The 20,041-nt window shown below is 38.5% G+C and overlaps 1 protein-coding gene across 1 annotated transcript in view; it reads right to left on the bottom strand.

Annotated features, from left to right (window-relative positions):
* Positions 1–20,041, bottom strand: part of LOC124776671 (60S ribosomal export protein NMD3) — an 89,611-nt gene that overhangs the window by 20,337 nt on the left and 49,233 nt on the right. The window contains exons 5-8 of the mRNA XM_047251774.1: positions 17,067–17,175; positions 5,596–5,746; positions 3,058–3,200; positions 2,702–2,853 (exon numbers count right to left, since the gene is read on the bottom strand). Coding sequence (XP_047107730.1) covers positions 2,702–2,853; positions 3,058–3,200; positions 5,596–5,746; positions 17,067–17,175 — 555 coding nt within the window. The remainder of the gene's footprint in view (positions 1–2,701; positions 2,854–3,057; positions 3,201–5,595; positions 5,747–17,066; positions 17,176–20,041) is intronic.

The raw sequence follows: 20,041 nt of genomic DNA on the forward strand, positions 1-20,041 counted from the left end.
AGTTATACTAAATGCTATTGTCTCCTATCTTAAATGGCATATTAAGAAAATTTTAGAATCCCAGGGGTTAAAAAATTCTACCACTCCTCTTTGTCACTCAAAAACTCATCAAACAACCATGTCTTTTGCAATACTGTTGAGGTTTTTCTTTCATGATTCACTAATTTTGTGGAATCAATGCCACCGCACTTGTTTCCTAATATTTGTGATAATACTGACTGCATACCACAAGACGATTTAAACAAATAGTATCACAGAATTTCCCGTGTTGCTGAAATATTGTGCCACCAGTCTCAGTGAATAAATGGCACTTGGACATGCACACCAGAGTTCTAGTTCCTTCTGAGAACTTACAAATGGAATCACACTGACACTATCATTTCACAGAAAGGTACAGGGAGACCTTACCCAAAGTAAGATTGTTTCGCACTATGTAAAACATCAGCATATCAATATCACAAAGTGCTAATGTTACATGTAAATGTTCTCCCCCCCATATTTGTTAATTGGCTCAGCGACTCAGTGGTATGATTTTTATCTGTCACTTACCATGCCATTCACATCTTACAAGGTTTTTTAATGAGAAAGTTGCTCAGTTGCATGGTGGTTCAGAATCCACATTAAACTATACACCCCCTATAACTGGCTGAATGGGTTAGTTCAACGGCTATAGGAAGGCAGTGTGAACCAAGTCCTTTAGGACTGCACCTAGCAAAGTACTGTAGAGTTCAAACCAACCGTGTTGATGGCAACTTATTTAATTTGCCACCTACAGGATTATGTCATTCAAGGGCAGAGTGGAGCCACTAAGCCAATTAACAATTGTGAAAAGAATAAGTAAATTCATAAGTAACATTAGCATAGAGTGAATTGAGAAAAGCTGCAATCTTAAACATGCTCAAAGAATGCCTCCTGTAAAAACTTGTACAAAACCCCTATTATGCTCTACCTCATTTCCATCCAGGTCCTGAGGGACTTTCCTATCTTACCTACTCCCCGTTTCCTCTGTACCTTTCCAATCCACTACTGCCGTATGTTGGAAATCAAGTCATACAGTTTTTCTGTATGCCTATCAAGTCTTCAACTGTTTAGTAAGTAGACTTGGTTTCATTATATATTATATAGTACAGTGTTGTATTGGCTGTAGAATTGGTCATTAATAAAGGCTTTAAGAATTATTGCCCCCCCCCCTCCCCCAATATACTTGAGGTAAAACAAATACAAACCATAATCCATCAACAATTCTGTAATTTTACTTCATGTCTTTTCAGCTTCCTTATAGAAATCACCTCCTTTTATGTAACCTCAGATTCACTTTCCTTAACACTGAACTATGACACTACTCTCCAATACACACAACTGGAGCACAGCATGGAGCAGCCTTGAAATACAGTCAGCAAATACAATTACTTCTTAGTTACCTCTCTGCCTTAAGAGCCCAATTTTCTCAAGTTATGGTCAACCATACAACTAAAATAAAAGTTACATCTCCACTCAGTCAGTATTCAATTTTAATAGAAAATAAAATAAAATGGCAACATATGAGATTTATATTTCAAAACACTGACTAACTCTTATATAAAACCTGTTTACACAATAATTTTCCTCACTTTTTGCCCTTTTAAGTGTAGGACAGATCTATCTAATTTAATGACAGTCAAGTCAACTAGTCAACACCAGTTTCCCCAGATTGTGGTACCCTTTTCACAGACAGGTTATATTGTGGAAACCTTTTCCCAACCAATGAATGACTGTAAACTTATAAGTTACAAGATGCGTTCAAGTTGTAACACCTACAACTTCTTTTCTCAGGACTGCAAGCAGATAGAAATGTGTAGTTTATTTCAAAATGTGTGTGAACTTGTCATGAATGTGTAACAGAGATGGCAGCATTGTACGGCATACACAGCTACAACAGTAATGTCAAGCTTGAGGACTGTTCTTGATATTGAAAATGGCGATGTTTTAATTGCAAGAACAACGAGTAATCATTAACTTTCCCCATGTGCATGGTGTGCCACCAAATGAAATTCACCCACAGCTGAGTGAGATGTGTGGTGATAGTGTCATGGATGTGTCTAATTTGCATTCATGGGTGCAACAGTTCAAAGGAGGCAGAACGTCATGTGACAACAAACCAAGAAAATCTCAGCCTTGCACAAGCTGTGTCTGAGGAAATGATCAAGTGAGTGCAAAAAGCTGTTTTGGATAACCACAGAATGAGTGTGGAACACATCACTTCCAAAACTGGCATTTCCATAGTGTGTGTGCACCATAATCCCGTACGAAAGTCTGAAAATGCAAAAAGTGTCTTGCACTTGGGTGCCATGTTTGCTGACAATCATTCATGTTGCCAGGCAATGTTGACGGCTTGAACGGGACTTTCTTTTCATCGAATGTGATAATGTTTGAGACATAGATGCCAGTTTTCAGTCTTGAAACAAAGAACCAGTCAGCTCAATGGAAGCACACATACTCATTGCCAATGGTCAAACAAGACTTTGTAAAGAAGCATTCACTGCAGCTGTGCAATCAAGGTGTCGTCGTTGTGAGATTACATCAAGAAGTGACAAGTTTCACTGTTTTCGTGCGAATTGTCTGTGAGGGAAAGAAAATGCAGGTTATTTCCCTCTTTTAAAAAATCTAGCAACAAAATGGATAAATTCCGCAACTTTTTGATTTCCCCTTTTAATAGGCTTACCTTGTTTGATATTGCTCCTTGCCCTGGGAAAACTTTCCGGTCTTTGTCTCTTATTATATCCACATCCATTACGATATATTCTGCAAGTTGTTTTGGATTGCAGACACTGTTAAATGGGTGTCGCCAGAAGTTTGTACTACTCAATTCAGCAACTAAAATATAATAACAATCATTATTTTTGCAAACCACATTGTAAGGAGCCATTTTAGAAAAAATAAAGATCTGGTAAAACCAAACTGAGAATTATGATATTAATGGAAAATTTATTATATTTTCAATCTAAAGATATCAAAATCCTTACTACAACGACAATGTATGGGACATTCACTCAAAGATGACAGACATCAAAAACTTACTCTGTGCAGTAGAAGGATCAATAATGTGGATGGAGTTAGTCACTCGGTATATGAGGCAAATAGGGCTGATGCCTCCTAACTGATGGGTCAACTTTTTTGGCAAGCATACCACACTGTCCTTTGATAGAGGTACTATTTCCACACTAAAATAAAAAGAAATCAGTTTGAAAATATGTTCCACTTTGTTTTATACTGAAAACTTACAAGCAAAACATCAAGGACCGATTGTATGTACTTCTGACTGGAAGTACATTTTGACCTTAGCTCCGAAATTGGACTCTGTTCAGGACCCCATTCTACTGTGTAACACTAAACTTGGATACATCGAAGGAAGTATGGTGTTTATTTAAATTAGCATGAAACACGCTTGGCTGTACCGGTACAATCAGCTATCAACAAGATTACTGTGCTTCAACTGCAGATAGTAATACTGGAGATAGTAATCATACATTGTAGATACACAGTACTTATTATTGGAGGTGTCATTTTCTAAAGATGGAGGAAAGTAGGCAGAAAAGCTGCAATCTTCAAACTTCTCACCATCTGGAAAAAATTTTACGCTGGAAATCATATTGAATTTGCATAAAGACATAACAGAAGACAAAAATCTGATAAAGTTAATATGGCCAACAAAGAAAAGGTGACAAATCATGACTGGAAATATTTGAAAATATGTTACATCACTATTAAGAAAATGACAAGAATGCATTTGCGCAAGACAGAGTATAGCTTTAAGATGCACTTTACAATCACTACATTTCATCTATGTAATTACAGTACAAATGTTGTGTGAACTTGACCGAAAATAGTATCAAAACTTTTCAAGGTTGAATGTATAAAACTGGAAGTGGTAATTTTGTCTGGTCTACTATTATGAAAAATGGGCAAAATCTAATTGCAGGTCAAAAGCCAAAATTTATTCCTATTTCCAACTTATATGACGACAATGTACGTTTTCATCCTGAATATATATGCAGAGGTCTGTATACATTTTAAAACAGTTGAGTAAACTGAAACGAATTTGCTTTGTAAAATATAGTTTACAATATTATTCATAACATTCTTGAACAATGGAAACACCAGGTAGGAATACCAACAATGTAGGAAATGACAGATTGCTACCTACCATAAAGAAGACACATTAAGTTACAGACAGGCCCAATTAAAGACACTCAAAGTTTTCGGCCACACACACACACACACACACACACACACACACACACAAGACCGCCAACTCCAGCATCTTGGGCCAGAATGCAACATTGCTCAGGATGCAAGCAACAATCTGGATGGGGTGGAGAAGGGGAAGGAACAATAGTGTATGGGTGGGGAGAGAGACAAACACTGTCTGTGCCGCACGAAGAATCAGACAGCATTCATCCCTCTCCCCACCCATACACTATTATCCCTTCCCCTTCTCCACCTCCTCCAGACTGCTGCTTGCATCCCATGTGATGTTGCATTCCGGTCCAAGACGCTGGAGTTGGCGGTCGTGTGTGCGAGGTGTGCTTGACTCTCTCTCTCTCTCTCTCTCTCTCTCTCTCTCTCTCTCTCTCTGTGTGTGTGTGTGTGTGTGTGTGTGTGTGTGTGTGTGTGTGTGTGTGTGTGTGTTTTAATGAATAAGACTGTGGCCGAAAGCTTTATGGAGTGTCTCTTAATTGTGACTGTCTGCAATTTGACAGGTCTTCTTTAAGATAAGTATTAATCTGTCTTTTCCTAAATTGTTCATTACATTCTTGTTCATTTACAGATTTTAATAAGTGAAATGATGTAGCTATAATAACTGCTGCACAATTTAATTTACTCTGAGTCCCAAAACTTAAATAGCTCACCATTTTGCATATTGACATACATTTCCACAGGTGAAACGAGTGACACATGGGGAACAAAATTCCAAGAAATGATGTGGGAACTCACCTGGTATCCTCTGCACTGAATTTCAGGACACAATCACAGAGCCATTGCCTTACATTTACAAATTGACTTGCATATGTTTACTACTAGTATTGCTTATCAACTTGCATGCATTTTAAGCTTTTTTTTTTTTTTTTGCAGTTAAAACTTAAGTGAAATTATGTAGTCACTGCTATTTGAGCTTATAAAACATTTTTGAAAGAGGTGTTCAATCAAATTGTTCATTTTCCATTGAAACTATCTCCATTTAGGTAACCATTCATAAGTGACACATCTCACTATTAAAAATTATGTGTAATAATTTGCATGACTACAGAAAACGTAAAATCATGCCAAACTACAATATCGTTTCTTCTTCTTATATTAGGTCTCCAACCTTAGAAACAAATATATGTGCATTAAATGCATATACTGATAAATCAAAACTTATCATGAATGTATTACAAACTTTCCTTTTATAAACAAGCCACTATATTTTCAACTACCGGAGTTGCAATGCACTTAGAATACTTTTTCTTAGTGAATATGAATTGTATATGCAACACCAAGTTGTCAAAATGACACTGAATAGCTTAATTAATACTTATTAATTTTATAATGCAAAGATAATAATAGCAAACTAACCTGTAGGTGAATTTGTAGTTGTAGATATTACTGTGTATATCATGAGAAATCAGTTTCTTAGAGTGTTGATACCTGCAGGGAAGCACAGTTGTTAAGAAATCAATCATTTTTCGGGCATGTCCTTCAGTTGAGTAGAAGAAGTCAAGTCCCTCTATGAAAGAGGAAAACAACTAATTAAACACTAATATTTCACTGAACCGCTACAGAATAAAAAATAGGTAAATCACACAAAGACAATAACAAGGCACTAATTTCACAAGTAACTGATCCTTAAACAAGAAGAGTTCACATGTAGAAGGTAGTCTTTCCCTTGAGTAATTACTGCATACAAATGTAAGTCATCTATCGTGGATGATAACTGTGCATCACACAGTAAATATCAACTTAAAATTTTTTTCAATACCTGGAATGGAATCTATAACAAATAGCTGAACAAATTTGGCATATAATTACACACTGATCAATGCATTCTCTAGCATCCATCCCTCCAGTTGTACATCAATCTCAGATGAGCCGTACTGACAGTTCGAAGTCAGAGGGATGATGGATAAAATTTATGATAATAGCTATGAGATTTCTGCTGTGTGCTCAGATGCTCGCATGGCAGAACACTGCCAATAAAATTTGAGTCCTGGTACCACATAATGTACAGATTTATATGAAAGCATACTATGCTGTTGGATGAGAGGTCTTATTGGGTAGGGGACACCTACTTTGTAGTGATGGATAAGCTCTCCTTTCAGTTACCACTCACAGGAAAAATAACAAAGTAGTTTTCTTCCTTCCAACAGTAATATTTTTATTTGATGAAATATTCTGTGCCAATGGAAAAATTCAATTAAAAAGCTGCAAGAATACAGCTACTTTGTCTCCCTGTAATGAAATATTTTGTGCTTCACTCGTCTATTTACATACATGAGGTTTGTTTTGCTATAGATTGCATGTATCTTCTTCATATAGCTTGGTGGCTACCTATTGGGCTATATATTCAAAGGTCCAAGGTTTAATCTTCTGCAGGTCTTAATACTACTACTTTCGTTACTTCATCTGCCCCTGTCAATGATTAATAATTTGATTGCACAATGGTTCAGAGTCTACATAAAACTATAAATTCCCTTAAAACTGGCAAGGTTGGAGCAAGAAAAGTGCATAGTACCTCTAATAGGACCAAGCCTAGTACAGCACTGACTTTTACACTGACATTTGGGTTGATGACAAGTTTACTTTCCCAAATCTTTTTCAATTTAAGCTTCTGCACAGACTATATACACTTTCTCTATTCAAGCAACTGCTTATGATTATCTCCAAAGGGGCTTCCGAATAAGACACACGTGTGATTTTGTAAGTTTTCCTGGCAAAATAACTTGATTCTCTTCTCAGGGTTTGTAGCCAGATCTTCAAGTCAAGTTGAGACAATATTTCGATGGTGAAACTGGCCATCATCTTCAGGTGAGATGTTGTTAGTGCTAAACATCATTGAAATGATGCTCCAGTGAAGCCAGCATCTCATTATAGCTGAGCAGAGGGTCATGGTAATGAAAGTTTGATAAACTTCTGAAGAAGAAGAGAAAACAGAAGTGTGCCTCGATTTTCTTCCCAGGGTGCTATAATGAAGGTATTATTGCACAATTTGTTTATTTTATTAATAACAGGCGTGTCAATACTATCAAGATGAATGCTGGTGCTGGTAAGGAAGCAAATTTGTTTCACTCTTAGACAACTGGATATCATTTCTAAAGATTTATTTTTCTTGCATTTGGAAATTTAAGCACTGCTTTCAATGGCTTCCTAGGAATAGATGGATGGTGCCACATAGGTTGTGTCAGACTGGGTGCATAAGAGTGCAATCACCAGACAACCCTCAAAATTTGAGCAGCTTCTTTCATGTTCCACAATATTAGATGATTTTCATTGACAGACTATCATTAATCTTATGTGTATGGGACTGGATGGTATCACTGTGGCCATGATGGAGAAAGGCCTAAATTGTTCTCCCACTATGAAGAGAATTCCCCAAGAAATTTATCTGTTCTGTAGAACAAGTAGTATTCAGTTCCTCAGGGAATTGAATGGAAGAAATCAAGCTTGAGGTGCATCACACGTTATGCCAGGCTGCTGCCGAAGAATAATATCAATTCTGCGGAAAGGGCAGTTACTCATTCTATTAGAGTAAATAAAGATATAGTAGTTTCCCTAGCAGACAAAGGAATTGCATAGTCATCATCACTTGGTGGACTGTGCAAGTAAAATGGATTACTTACTTAATGCTTCAATTTACTGAAAAGTGAAGAATGCCGCTAATGAAATGACAGAATTGCACTCCTGAAAAAGGAGCTGGATGTCCAAAGATGATATCAAAAAATTGTGGCCCAGTGCTGCCATTTCGCTGAGATGATATGGTTTACCCAAAATCCACAAGGAAAAGGTGCCATTTTGCTCCATTGTTATAGTTAAATTCTTTTATCTTGGCGGCTTGTGCATGCCCGCCCAGACGCGGGAGATTGCTGCATTGCCAGTTGCAAACGACGCACGTGCCAAGATAACCAGTGCTATAGTATAGTATAGTATAGTATAGTTCGCAAACTTACGTTTAGGGTGGAGTGTGCAGTTTATGACGTAAATCCACCATGGCCACATTAACCTTTTCCCTGCTACAGAGACGTGCTCCCTGCATTTCGTGCGATTTTGTCATCACTGCACTGCTCGCCTGTGCGGACACATGGTGTTCCGACTGCTTTGACACACTTATCATTCGATTTCACAAAAACTATTTGGCCCAAAAATTTGATTTTTACACATCTTCTTGACTGATACCTTCCCCCACATAAATGATTTAATTTTGTTTCGATGTTCAACACAGTTATTATGCAGCATTAAACGTAGTAAACCATTGCACGAAATTTTGAAGAGTTTGCAGAGGTAAAAGTCCATAGCGTATACCTAAATTTCATATAAAATTTACCATATAACAATATCTCATTTAATTTAAGTACCAGATAGGTGTCACATGTAATATTGAGAAATATTCCGTCTTTCGTGACTGTAATAAAAGTTTTATTTACACCAGGTGCGTATGGCTTTATTTTAAAGCACTTCAATCAAAAGGAAGTAGACAAAATACATTAAACAAAACTGTGGGACACCCAATGATACCAAATCTGACAAATTTGTGGTCAAATTTGTTATAATTGGGTGTCCCCTTCCGAGAGGAACTAATTTTCATTAGGATTTCTTTTGGCTCTGTGTGTCGTTTTCAAGAGATTACAATGTCCCCAGTTAAAATGAACACCCTTTATAACATAAACAGTGTTTATAAATTGGGAAATATTCCATCTCTAGTGACTGTAATAAAACTTTTATTTATACCAGAGTCATTTCACTTTTTTCTAAAACATTCTGATTAAAACAAAGTTGGCGAAGTACACAAAACTGAATTGTGGACGTAATAAAACATAGAAACTAAAATGTATTGTCAGTGAGGCGCAGTGTGCAAACAATTTGTGTTTGTCATAACTGACAGCAAATACTTGCCAAAACATTGAATATGATGTTGCCAAAGCAGCGAAGCAAAGAATTGCGTCAGACAATCAAGTAGCTCGGCAACGTATGAGCCGAAATTTTGCTCTAAATAATACTTTTAATACTGTCGCAAAAGAATATAAATATGAATAATAAAATAGCAACTGCGGAAGAGAAGATATACAAACAAAACAGATAACACGAATATTGTATGTGTGCCTTTTCATTGTTTTTAATTGCTGTGAAAAGAAATATTGGAGGACAAAATTAGAAAAACCGAAATCTTATTATGATTATAATGAAGAGACAAAGCACTAGAAATTTCAAAAAATTACATTCAAACGAATAAAATTCATGAAGTAAGACACTTCAATATTGTTTTTAAATAAAGGAAATATTCAGCACTGAACGAGGTTTGAACTCAGAACCTTACACTTTGCATTCAAACACCTTAACCATTACACTAACGAAACTCATCAATCAATAAGACTCCTGGAGGACTCTAAAACATCATGCAAAATACCGACAAACACTGTTGGTATGACTATGAATTACTCACGTTTCGTCGAAGTGCAATAGGAAATAAACAATTACCGCTGTTCTTTATTGCAAAAAAGCGGTTCGTGAGAATGATACAAACACCTTTCCTTGCTATCACCTGAATTAGGAGGCTTATTGCTTGTTTGGTTTAGTTAATTAATAGAATATGAAGCAATTGGTATAAAGAATGCTTTTTCCAAACTTTCGATAAAAGAAAGTGTGCTATCAAGACATTGCGTTTGTTCAATTACTTTATTTATGACTGAACGTTTTCAAAACTGAAGACACTTGTCCGTGCTCTGCACTACAGTCGTGCTCTGGCAACATCGTTCTCTGTTCATTGGCTGACTGTGTTTTGTGAAGTCAGATGCGCAGAACAAACCTAAACTTGGCCGCCGTTGTAAATGACGCGCACTATAGTAATTTGGGTCTGTCCACCTATAACATGGCAAAGCATTTTTGGGGGTGAGGACTGGGGGGGGGGGGGGGGGGGGTTCTTCGTCTCTTCATCAGCAAGTGTGGACATTACACCCCAACTAACTGGAAATTATTCAGCATATAAATACATTACAGATGGGCTCCTCAGACCTGCTTGTAAGCTTTGTGTCGATAAACCCCTATCAGCCACAACTGCTGATATGACTGAAAAAAGCACTAAAGACAGCGATTTTAAAACAAACATGTTTCTGGATATATGCTGATATCTCTTTAATTCGGCCACATGGAGCTGATACCCTTAAATGTTTCTTAGGACATTTGAATCCCCTTCACCCCAGCATTAAGTTTACAACTGAAGTGGGGACAGATGGAAAGCTCCCATTTTTGGATGTTCTCATTTCTTAGCAAAATGGTGGCATTGTTATGTATAGCATTTACTGGATACCTACACGCATTGACCAGCACCTGCAAATGACTAGCTGTCACCAAGCAAACCAACGCAATGGGGTCCTTAGGATGCTGGTCTGACGAGAATGTGCCACACCTAATGCAGTGGCTATGAAGCAGCTCACCTACATCTGGCAGAGCAGGGCAATAACAAATAGCACAATGATCCGGCTAGTTGAAACAGTCGTGTTTTCTGTCTTCTTTTATGGTTGCGAAACATGGACACTCAAGGCCAGAGACAAACAGCGCATTGATGAGTTTGAGCTTTGGTGCTGGCTTAGGATGCTACGCATAAAATGGACCGAAAGAAGAACACATGTGTCCATTATTGAGCCATACGATATCTCCAGATGCCTTTCTTTTCGAGTCACTGAAAAAATTCTCCAGTTCTTTGGCCATATTGTGAGAAGAGATGGAGAAAATCTAGAAAAAATTATCTTGCGAAGAAAGATTGAAGGCACGAGACAAAGAGGAAGATCAGTGAGCAGATGTATAGATCAAATCAAGATGATCTCCAGTCTACCTCTCCAGCAGGCACTAAGAGAAGCTGGCAACCGTCCGGGATGGAGACACTTTGTTCACGGGGTCACGACACTCAGCAATGAGCACAACAACTTCGCTTATCACAGGAAACTGGACACCAAAAGTTTGCACTTGAATGGAATGAATTCCCTGAGTAGCAGATCCATCGAGCCTTGGAGTTAAGATCATCACCAAAAGTATAGCATGATGAATCTAAATCAGATGCTTTCCTACCATATGCTGGGTGATTATAATCTAAACTAGGGAAAATTTTTAAGAAATTTTAACATCAAAACTGTGTTTATTCTGTCAGCCAAGATTAGCGACATTTTGGGTTCTGTTAAAGATGACCTGGGGCTAAGGAAGCCCAGTGTTCGTAATGGTAAAGCATGAATTGGTCAAATTATTCACACCACCCACCTCAATTACCAAAAGGTTAGCATCTCTGCCTTTGGTGTAGAAGGACCTGGTTCGATCCCTGGTACCTCTTTGGATTTTTCTGAGGTAGGCAGGTCTGGAAAGCGGTCCTCTCAGCCTTTGAGGCCAAAAGCAGAGCTGCTTGAAGAATGAAGCAGCATTGTCATCTGGATTCAGCTATTGGCAATAATGACTGGTAGGATCAATGACTGACAGATCACATCTCCCACGATCGAAGACTGCTCCTCATATTGCCTTGTAGGCAGTAGTTGGACAGGCATAACTGGCCTAAGGCCTAATATGTGGGTGGTGTTTACATTTACTATTCATACTCTTTAGGACAGGTGTGTGGAACTTTGTTGCCACACAACCAGGGCTGGTTTGAGAACATTTTTTTGCACTAGTGACATATCATCATCATACATTAGTTGTCACTGTTTGGCCTCTTGATAATAACTTTAAATATAACTCAAAATCTAGTAAGTGTAGAAATGAGTAGTTTTTGCTACTACTTAATGGTACACCATGTGTACAAATCTTGCACTAGATGTGGCCCCCAGGCAACTTCTTATGTCACTTGGGTCTTAGACTGGCCCTGCACACAAGGTTATAACAATCGGAAAAATCGCCATTAGCAAAGCTGTGCTTAGTTGAGGAACACACAATTAAATATAATGAGAATTGGGTGTCTCATTACTGACTTTTGCTTGAAGGAATCAGCTGAAAGTGGGATGGTTGATAATCTTATTAAAAGGTAACTGCTATTCCCTGAACAAGTTGTGAAATCCACGCTGATCTGCATTAAAACACAATTTCTCATTTGGAAGAAGAATTTGACAATTAATTTCAGCAGGGATAATTCACTTTTGTCTGTCTTCACCACCAGTGGCACTGCTCATATCCTCTGCAGCACTAACAGTGCTTGGTGCATGTGCCAAGTACTCTCTGTTGGCCTATAAGTGTGCCAGCTTCAGCAAAGCATCAGCTCGATGACACTCAGCAACAGCAATATCTTACCCAAAGATGGCAACCAGCTGGACTGTTGAAATATTCTATCAATCTGACTTTAATATCTGGTTGCAACAGAAGAAGATTATCACAAGCAACACAGGTGTTTGCCATACACAACTAGAAGTTACTTAACACTGTATAGTGCCTAATCAATACATTTTGTAGTACATACACACATTAATGATGAAACACTTTGTTAAATAGCACAGCAATTTCCTTAAAACCGCATAAACACTAATTCATTTTGCTGTCTTATTACCTCTAAACATGTTTAGAAAGGATGGCAAGAGAACATTACACTTGCTTTCAATTTGTTTACTTTACCTAATATGACTGAACTACTATTTGCAATGAAAGATACACAATGTCATGGATTTACATGGATTAACATACTCGGCAATTCTGTATCATTTGCTCTTCATTCTGAACTGTGGGAAGTGGCATAAGTAAATGTGGTTTACAGTGAATATTGGAGGAAATTATTCCATTTAGGGGGTGAAGGGGGGAGGGGGGAGGGGGGAGGAGGAGGAGGATGCAATACGGAGACCACTGACAAATTCAGAGAGACCTCCTGGGGCTACGGAGTATAAAGAGGAACAGTTAGATCAAGGAATCATGGCAAGAACCAAATGAAACAGATAACAGAGAGTAGGAAAGTGTGGAAACTGGTATCTAGTGGGAAGGAGATGTGGGTCCTCCTTATAGCAGAAGAGTTGAAGGGGGAGTAAGAGGGGTGAAGGAAAAGGACTGGAGAGGTTTAGGGAAGTTCAGAAAGGCACCCAGAACCCTGGGTCAGGGGAGACTTACTGGACAGGCTGAGTAGAAAGTAACGAAATGATAGGCAGTTTGTTATGAAGGTAATGACTGGCACTATGAGATGCAAGATATTACAGTTTTTTTAATGAATATTTTCTTTAAAATCCTTTGGGAAAGATTGCAGATCAGCTATCTTGCACTTGTTGCTGTCCATGCAGAATTGAGAGCCTGCTTACTGCTGAGCCAAATATTACACAGTATGAGAGCTTCGGCTTGAGAGCTTCACATCTCCATTTCTTGCTAAGCCAAAGTGAACTGGCCACCTAGCAAACTTACGGTAAACCACGCTTTGTTTGAGACAAGCTTTAGGGAGTGATGGTCACTTTGCTCCCCACAGCATACCATGTGACTTCATCACTAGTCAGTTTATCTCATATATACCATGGTTTACCACCTCTGGATACATCCCAGGGTGTATACGCGGACAAGAAAAAAAAATTCCCGGATTTCCCGCTTAAAAATACACTTTCTCTCGGGTGGAAACATAGTTTTTCCCTGTGATTTGACAGTATATTTTCTCTCGGAACTATATAACTTATCAATCCCTTGAATGGTTATGGTTTTATACATGGGTGTAGAATTTCCCGGCACTTTAGAAAACGCACCTCAGGGGAAAAAACACCTTTTGGAAAGATGTTTGATGTGCAGTAACGTGTACACTGCATATTTTCATATTACGAAAGTATAAATTCGAATTCCACCAAACACCGCATGTTACTTTCCGAAGCACTGAAATCGATATTGCGATGCGTATTTGTAAGCCAGTCATAGCTCATATCACGTGATCATCTCGCCAGCCAATGACAGCGGATATTCAGAGCTTCGGACATGTGGTGTAGTCAGCCAATAGCAACATCACTGTTAAGTACCATGAACACATGAACAGGAAAAGTTAATGGTTTAAATTAACATATATAATGTTGCTACAAGAAAAATAAAGCTTTCACATATAATATTGGTCTCTAAGGCCAATACGCTGCAAGAGAAGCTAAGGTTTCACATATAATGTTGGTCTTTTATGCACGCATTAAATTTTAAGATATATCACACAAATGTGAGAGTAAACAACATAAAAGTGTTATCTTCTCGGCTATAAATTCTTCTACATGGCTCGTCATCAAAGAGCTGATTTTTAAATGAGTCCCAGATTCCCAGTGAAGTAGGCATCAACCTGATATTAAGCTTTTCAGTATGGTTTCGGGATGTAAATTTCCTTGGGTACCAGTACTTTGTTATCTCATGTCTGGTTCTTTGTTATGGCATAATGCCACATGTGCTATAAGATGAAAACATACACTTGAAATGCACTGAACAGTTGAAACTAGCCAATAGTTTGAAATTAAACCCTTTGTTTCAAATATATTGACTGCCTCAGCAGAAAAGATTAAGAAAAGAAAATTTCTTCAGCAAACCGATAAAAATAACTTCATTGTTCTGCATGGCAATTAATGCTTGACTGTCAGAAAGGTGGAAATAAAATAAAATCAAACTAATAACGTATTTTAGCCTTCCGCAATTAAGTCAATGTATTTTAATTCACATGATAGCTCCCGGCCAAAGAAATCAATTTTGTTTTCATTTGATGTGAGTGCAGTAGACAAAGAGGAAACAGCAAAATCACTAAATGTAAACACTGGTCACATGGAGACTACCCGCTTCCCTATTATAACTCAGACTGCTCTGCGCACCAGACCCATATCTACGATATTTCCGAACCAGGCCAATAGTAAATAGTGGCGTCCCTCGAGCATTTGAGATAGGACGTCAAAAATTTTAAAAAAATCGAATTTTCTAAAATATGTTCATTTTGTAGTGCACATCTTTCTGAAGAGTCTGATACATAAAACATATGTGTCCCAGGAATTGTAAGACATGTTATTTGATCTTAAGTGTGCCAAAGTGCAGCGCCACACCTCTTCACACAGCATTCTTCTATCGCACGTCACTGTATTACGGTCTGTGGAATTGAAACGTGTATACTTTGTACTGGATGCCATCAAACTATATACAGGACAGTGGAAACTAAAATGTTTTATGGTGCCTTTCCTGCTTCCAGTCGGCCAGTTTGACATCCTGCCCCCTCTCAGAAAATTTGCACTCTTTATTCCCTATTAGCTAACAACTTGCTGCTTTGTGTGACATAAAATTAAGTATAGGATACATAAAACCAGTAAAGAGAAGAGACAAGCAAGACAGTACACAATTCTTCAATCCTTAGCTCCCAGAATTTTTTCTCTTTAATCTTGCTACAGCTTTACGTGGCATGCTTTCCTTTCTGCGAAAGGATCTGTTACCTCATCACAATTTGTCAAACGTTTTGCTACATAAAAAATCGAAATGTCGCTGTCTAATACTGAAAAAGCTGTAATTACAAATAGGCCCAAGATTGGTGCGGTTTCTCGATCTGATTACCTGTATTTTGTAACTGTCTGCGACATAAAACAAAATAGGCCTTTATAATACTGTAGCAATTGTAACACACGCAAAATAAACGAGACTGGATTGGCACAAATGGTCATTTTTATAACACGGTAGAATATAATTCGCAAAGCACCAATATCAAAATATGCCTATTAGGCCTACTATAAGCAAAAAGCTTTATGTTAGGAAATAGTTTTTCACTTAATTCATACGCTCCAGTTTCTCAAGCATGAGATCGAAAAGTAGTAGTGCGAAATTTTTATATAAATTTGGAATTGTCATATTCTTCCATAATTTAAGTGATGTCACAGTTTCTTCTCCTTCCTCGTTCTAACAAACAATGCTGTCATCACTAATTCTGTATCTATTCCTACCAGTGTCAAAGCTTATTCGCCGGTTAACTCGACTAACTTTGCCAGAATCACCAGTTTAGTTATCCTGCGATTATTCTCCTGTTAGGCATTATTACATGTTCGTACAACGCGTTTTCCACGCTACTTCCAGAATAGACCTTAAAGCGGATGCTAGCCGGAGACTGTACAACTGGCCCTTGTTAGTATATCGATCTGGCCAAAAATTTTATGGCAAAATTTCATTTTCTTGGATACACCGAGAAGATAATACGTAGTCTTTCTTACCTGTTATTCCTGTTAGTCGTTTATTCGCACTCCGGTAGTCTGAATCTATAGATTTCGCTGGTAATCATAACAACGCTCATCATTCGCAAACCCAATCAACCACATAACCAGAGGGGTTGGCTTTCTTTCATTCAGCTACACTCTGCTCAGCTCGTATAGCCCCTTTTGTCTGCAGGAAAGTTTATTTCTAGATGTGACGAGGATTCCACTGACAGAGACATCACGTACACTATGCACGCATTCACAAATCACTAATGATTCATTCAAAAATCAACGTAGAATGTGTTCAACAATGTTCAAAAACCGACAGGGACACATTTCAAAGTCATACGAATAATCGATAGACCAACGTGCGCTGGACGCTAGGCGCTTTGTGAAACAAGGTTTTTTCCTCAGAAATATGAATTGGCCTAATGCAAAGACCCACACTGTTCATTGACTTAATAATGTTCTCATCATCAACTGGAGCGGCTTTTAATTAAATGAACATACATATGCAGAATCAGCTCCCTCAGAACATGGAGAAGCTAAAAATTCAAATGACCATTCTCGTTATAACATTGTGTGTCATGCCTGTTAATAGCATGGAGCAGATGTAAATGAAAAAGATTTTTATCCTGCTTGGCTTATCTGAAAAGCAATGGAACATGAAACCACAAACTGATGAAATAGTTTTTTTCTTCCAATCAACTACAAACTTACCGTGTATTGGTTTAATTCCTAAGGTATGTTCATGGGCCTTGTGCTTCAAGATTAACTGTTCCAAGTAGTAGAAAGTCTTCTTATTTTCACATTTCTGCCTTACTTGAACCTGCATCAGCAACAGAAGAAAGAAAGTAAGGATAAGTTATCTACAAGTAAGAACCAGGATCAGCAAACCATGTTGTTGGCACATAATATATATACACTTTTCACGATATTTTAAAATCATTAACTTATAGATATAATGCACTATTTGAAATGTCAGCTCACACACTGTTAGAGTATCTTCAACAAGAATTGGTGGAAATAAAAACAAAAGCTTTAGGTGCCAATTGTTGCAACGAAAGGCTTAATTTATATCTGATTGTATATTTTCTCCACACTTTTCACATATGTGGACAGTCAACTGCACCAGAGCATTTATACTGCAGGGGCAGCAATGCAAATGTACCTATTGTCCTGAATGTTGTTGGAAGATAGGAAGTGCAAGGAGCCACTGCACAAATAGCAGGCACAGAGTGCAGTGGCCTGACTGTGTGTAGTTGCATTCCATATATGAACACTGCACCCAGACGATATACAACAATTTGTTATGCTCTGATAAGCAGGGGGCATTTAGCACTTCATCAACAAATGGTGCTTGGTGTTTAATCCACAAGTTGTGGACGGTAGAAGCTTCCAGTATAAACTGGGTGTTCGCACAGATCACAATACAGCAGTAGCTCTGTTTGGCAACTAGGAGTCAGAGTGGTCACTATTCCTGGACATTGTGCATGTGGCAGGACATACAAATTACACATATAGAAGCTATATGAACACTGCAATGGAGGACAAAAGCATAAGGAAATGTTTCTGAGTTAATTTCATCTCATGTTGCTGGTTTGTGCTTAACCTAATGTCTTCTGGTGGTGGTAGTTAGTGTTTAACGTCCCGCCGACAACGAGGTCATTAGAGACGGAGCGCAAGCTCGAGTTAGGGAAGGAAATTGGCCTTGCCCTTTCAAAGGAACCATCCCGGCATTTGCCTGAAACGATTTAGGGAAATCACGGAAAACCTAAATCAGGATGGCTGGAGACGGGAGTGAACCGTCGTCCTCCCGAATGCGAGTCCAGTGTGCTAACCACTGCGCCACCTCGCTCGGTCTAATGTCTTCTCTCATGGGGCATTATCACTACACTGTACCTATTTAATTGTAAAACTTTGCTTGCTGCTTGGGTCCATTTAGGAAGTAATAATTGTACATTAGGCTGATGTGTTGTTCATAGTCCTCAGTATCAGAGTCTACCTTTGTCTTTGACTTCTTTGATTCAAAAGTATGCAACCAGCAGATCTCATTGTCTTAGCTGGTTGGATATTGAAATTATTATCTGCAACATCTACCCCCATGAACCATGGACCTTGCCGTTGGTGGGGAGGCTTGCATGCCTCAGCGATACATATGGCCATACCGTAGGTGCAACCACAATGGAGGGGTATCTGTTGAGAGGCCAGACAAACATGTGGTTCCTGAAGAGGGGCAGCAGCCTTTTCAGTAGTTGTAGGGGCAACAGTCTGGATGATTGACTGATCTGGCCTTGCAACACTAACCAAAACGGCCTTGCTGTGCTGGTACTGCGAACGGCTGAAAGCAAGGGGAAACTACAACCGTAATTTTCCCCCGAGGGCATGCAGCTTTACTGTATGGTTAAATGATGATGGCGTCCTCTTGGGTAAAATATTCCGGAGGTAAAATAGTCCCCCCATTCAGATCTCCGGGCGGGGACTACTCAAGAGAATGTTGTTATCAGGAGAAAGAAAACTGGCGTTCTACGGATTGGAGCGTGGAATGTCAGATCCCTTAATCGGGCAGGTAGGTTAGAAAATTTAAAAAGGGAAATGGATAGGTTGAAGTTAGATATAGTGGGAATTAGCGAAGTTCGGTGGCAGGAGGAACAAGACTTTTGGTCAGGTGAATACAGGGTTATAAATACAAAATCAAATAGGGGTAATGCAGGAGTAGGTTTAATAATGAATAAAAAAAATAGGAGTGCGGGTAAGCTACTACCAACAGCATAGTGAACGCATTAATGTGGCCAAGATAGACACAAAGCCCATGCCTACTACAGTAGTACAAGTTTATATGCCAACTAGCTCTGCAGATGACGAAGAAATTGATGAAATGTATGATGAGATAAAAGAAATTATTCAGGTAGTGAAGGGAGACGAAAATTTAATAGTCATGGGTGACTGGAATTCGAGAATAGGAAAAGGGGGAGAAGGAAACATAGTGGGTGAATATGGATTGAGGCTAAGAAATGAAAGAGGAAGCCGCCTGATAGAATTTTCCACAGAGCACAACTTAAATCATAGCTAACACTTGGTTCAAGAATCATAAAAGAAGGTTGTATACATGGAATAATCCTGGAGATACTAGAAGGCATCAGATAGATTATATAATGGTGAGACAGAGATTTAGGAACCTGGTTTTAAATTGTAAGACATTTCCAGGGGCAGATGTGGACTCTGACCACAATCTATTGGTTATGAACTGTAGATTAAAACTGAAGAAACTGCAAAAAGGTGGGAATTTAAGGAGATGGGACCTGGATAAACTGACTAAACCAGACGTTGTACAGAGTTTCAGGGAGAGCATAAGGGAACAATTGACAGGAATGGGGGAAAGAAATACAGTATAAGAAGAATGGATAGCTCTGAGGGATGAAGTAGTGAAGGCAGCAGAGGATCAAGTAGGTAAAAAGACGAGGGCTAGAGGAAATCCTTGGATAACAGAAGAAATATTGAATTTAATTGATGAAAGGAGAAAATATAAAAATGCAGTAAATGAAGCAGGCAAAAGGGAATACAAACGTCTCAAAAATGAGATCGACAGGAAATGCAAAATGGCTAAGCAGGGATGGCTAGAGAACAATTGTAAGGATGTAGAGGCTTATCTCACTAGGGGTAAGATAGATACTGCCTACAGGAAAATTAAAGAG

The sequence above is a fragment of the Schistocerca piceifrons genome, chromosome 2, assembly GCF_021461385.2.
Source record: "Schistocerca piceifrons isolate TAMUIC-IGC-003096 chromosome 2, iqSchPice1.1, whole genome shotgun sequence".
NCBI classification, from domain to species: domain Eukaryota; kingdom Metazoa; phylum Arthropoda; class Insecta; order Orthoptera; family Acrididae; genus Schistocerca; species Schistocerca piceifrons.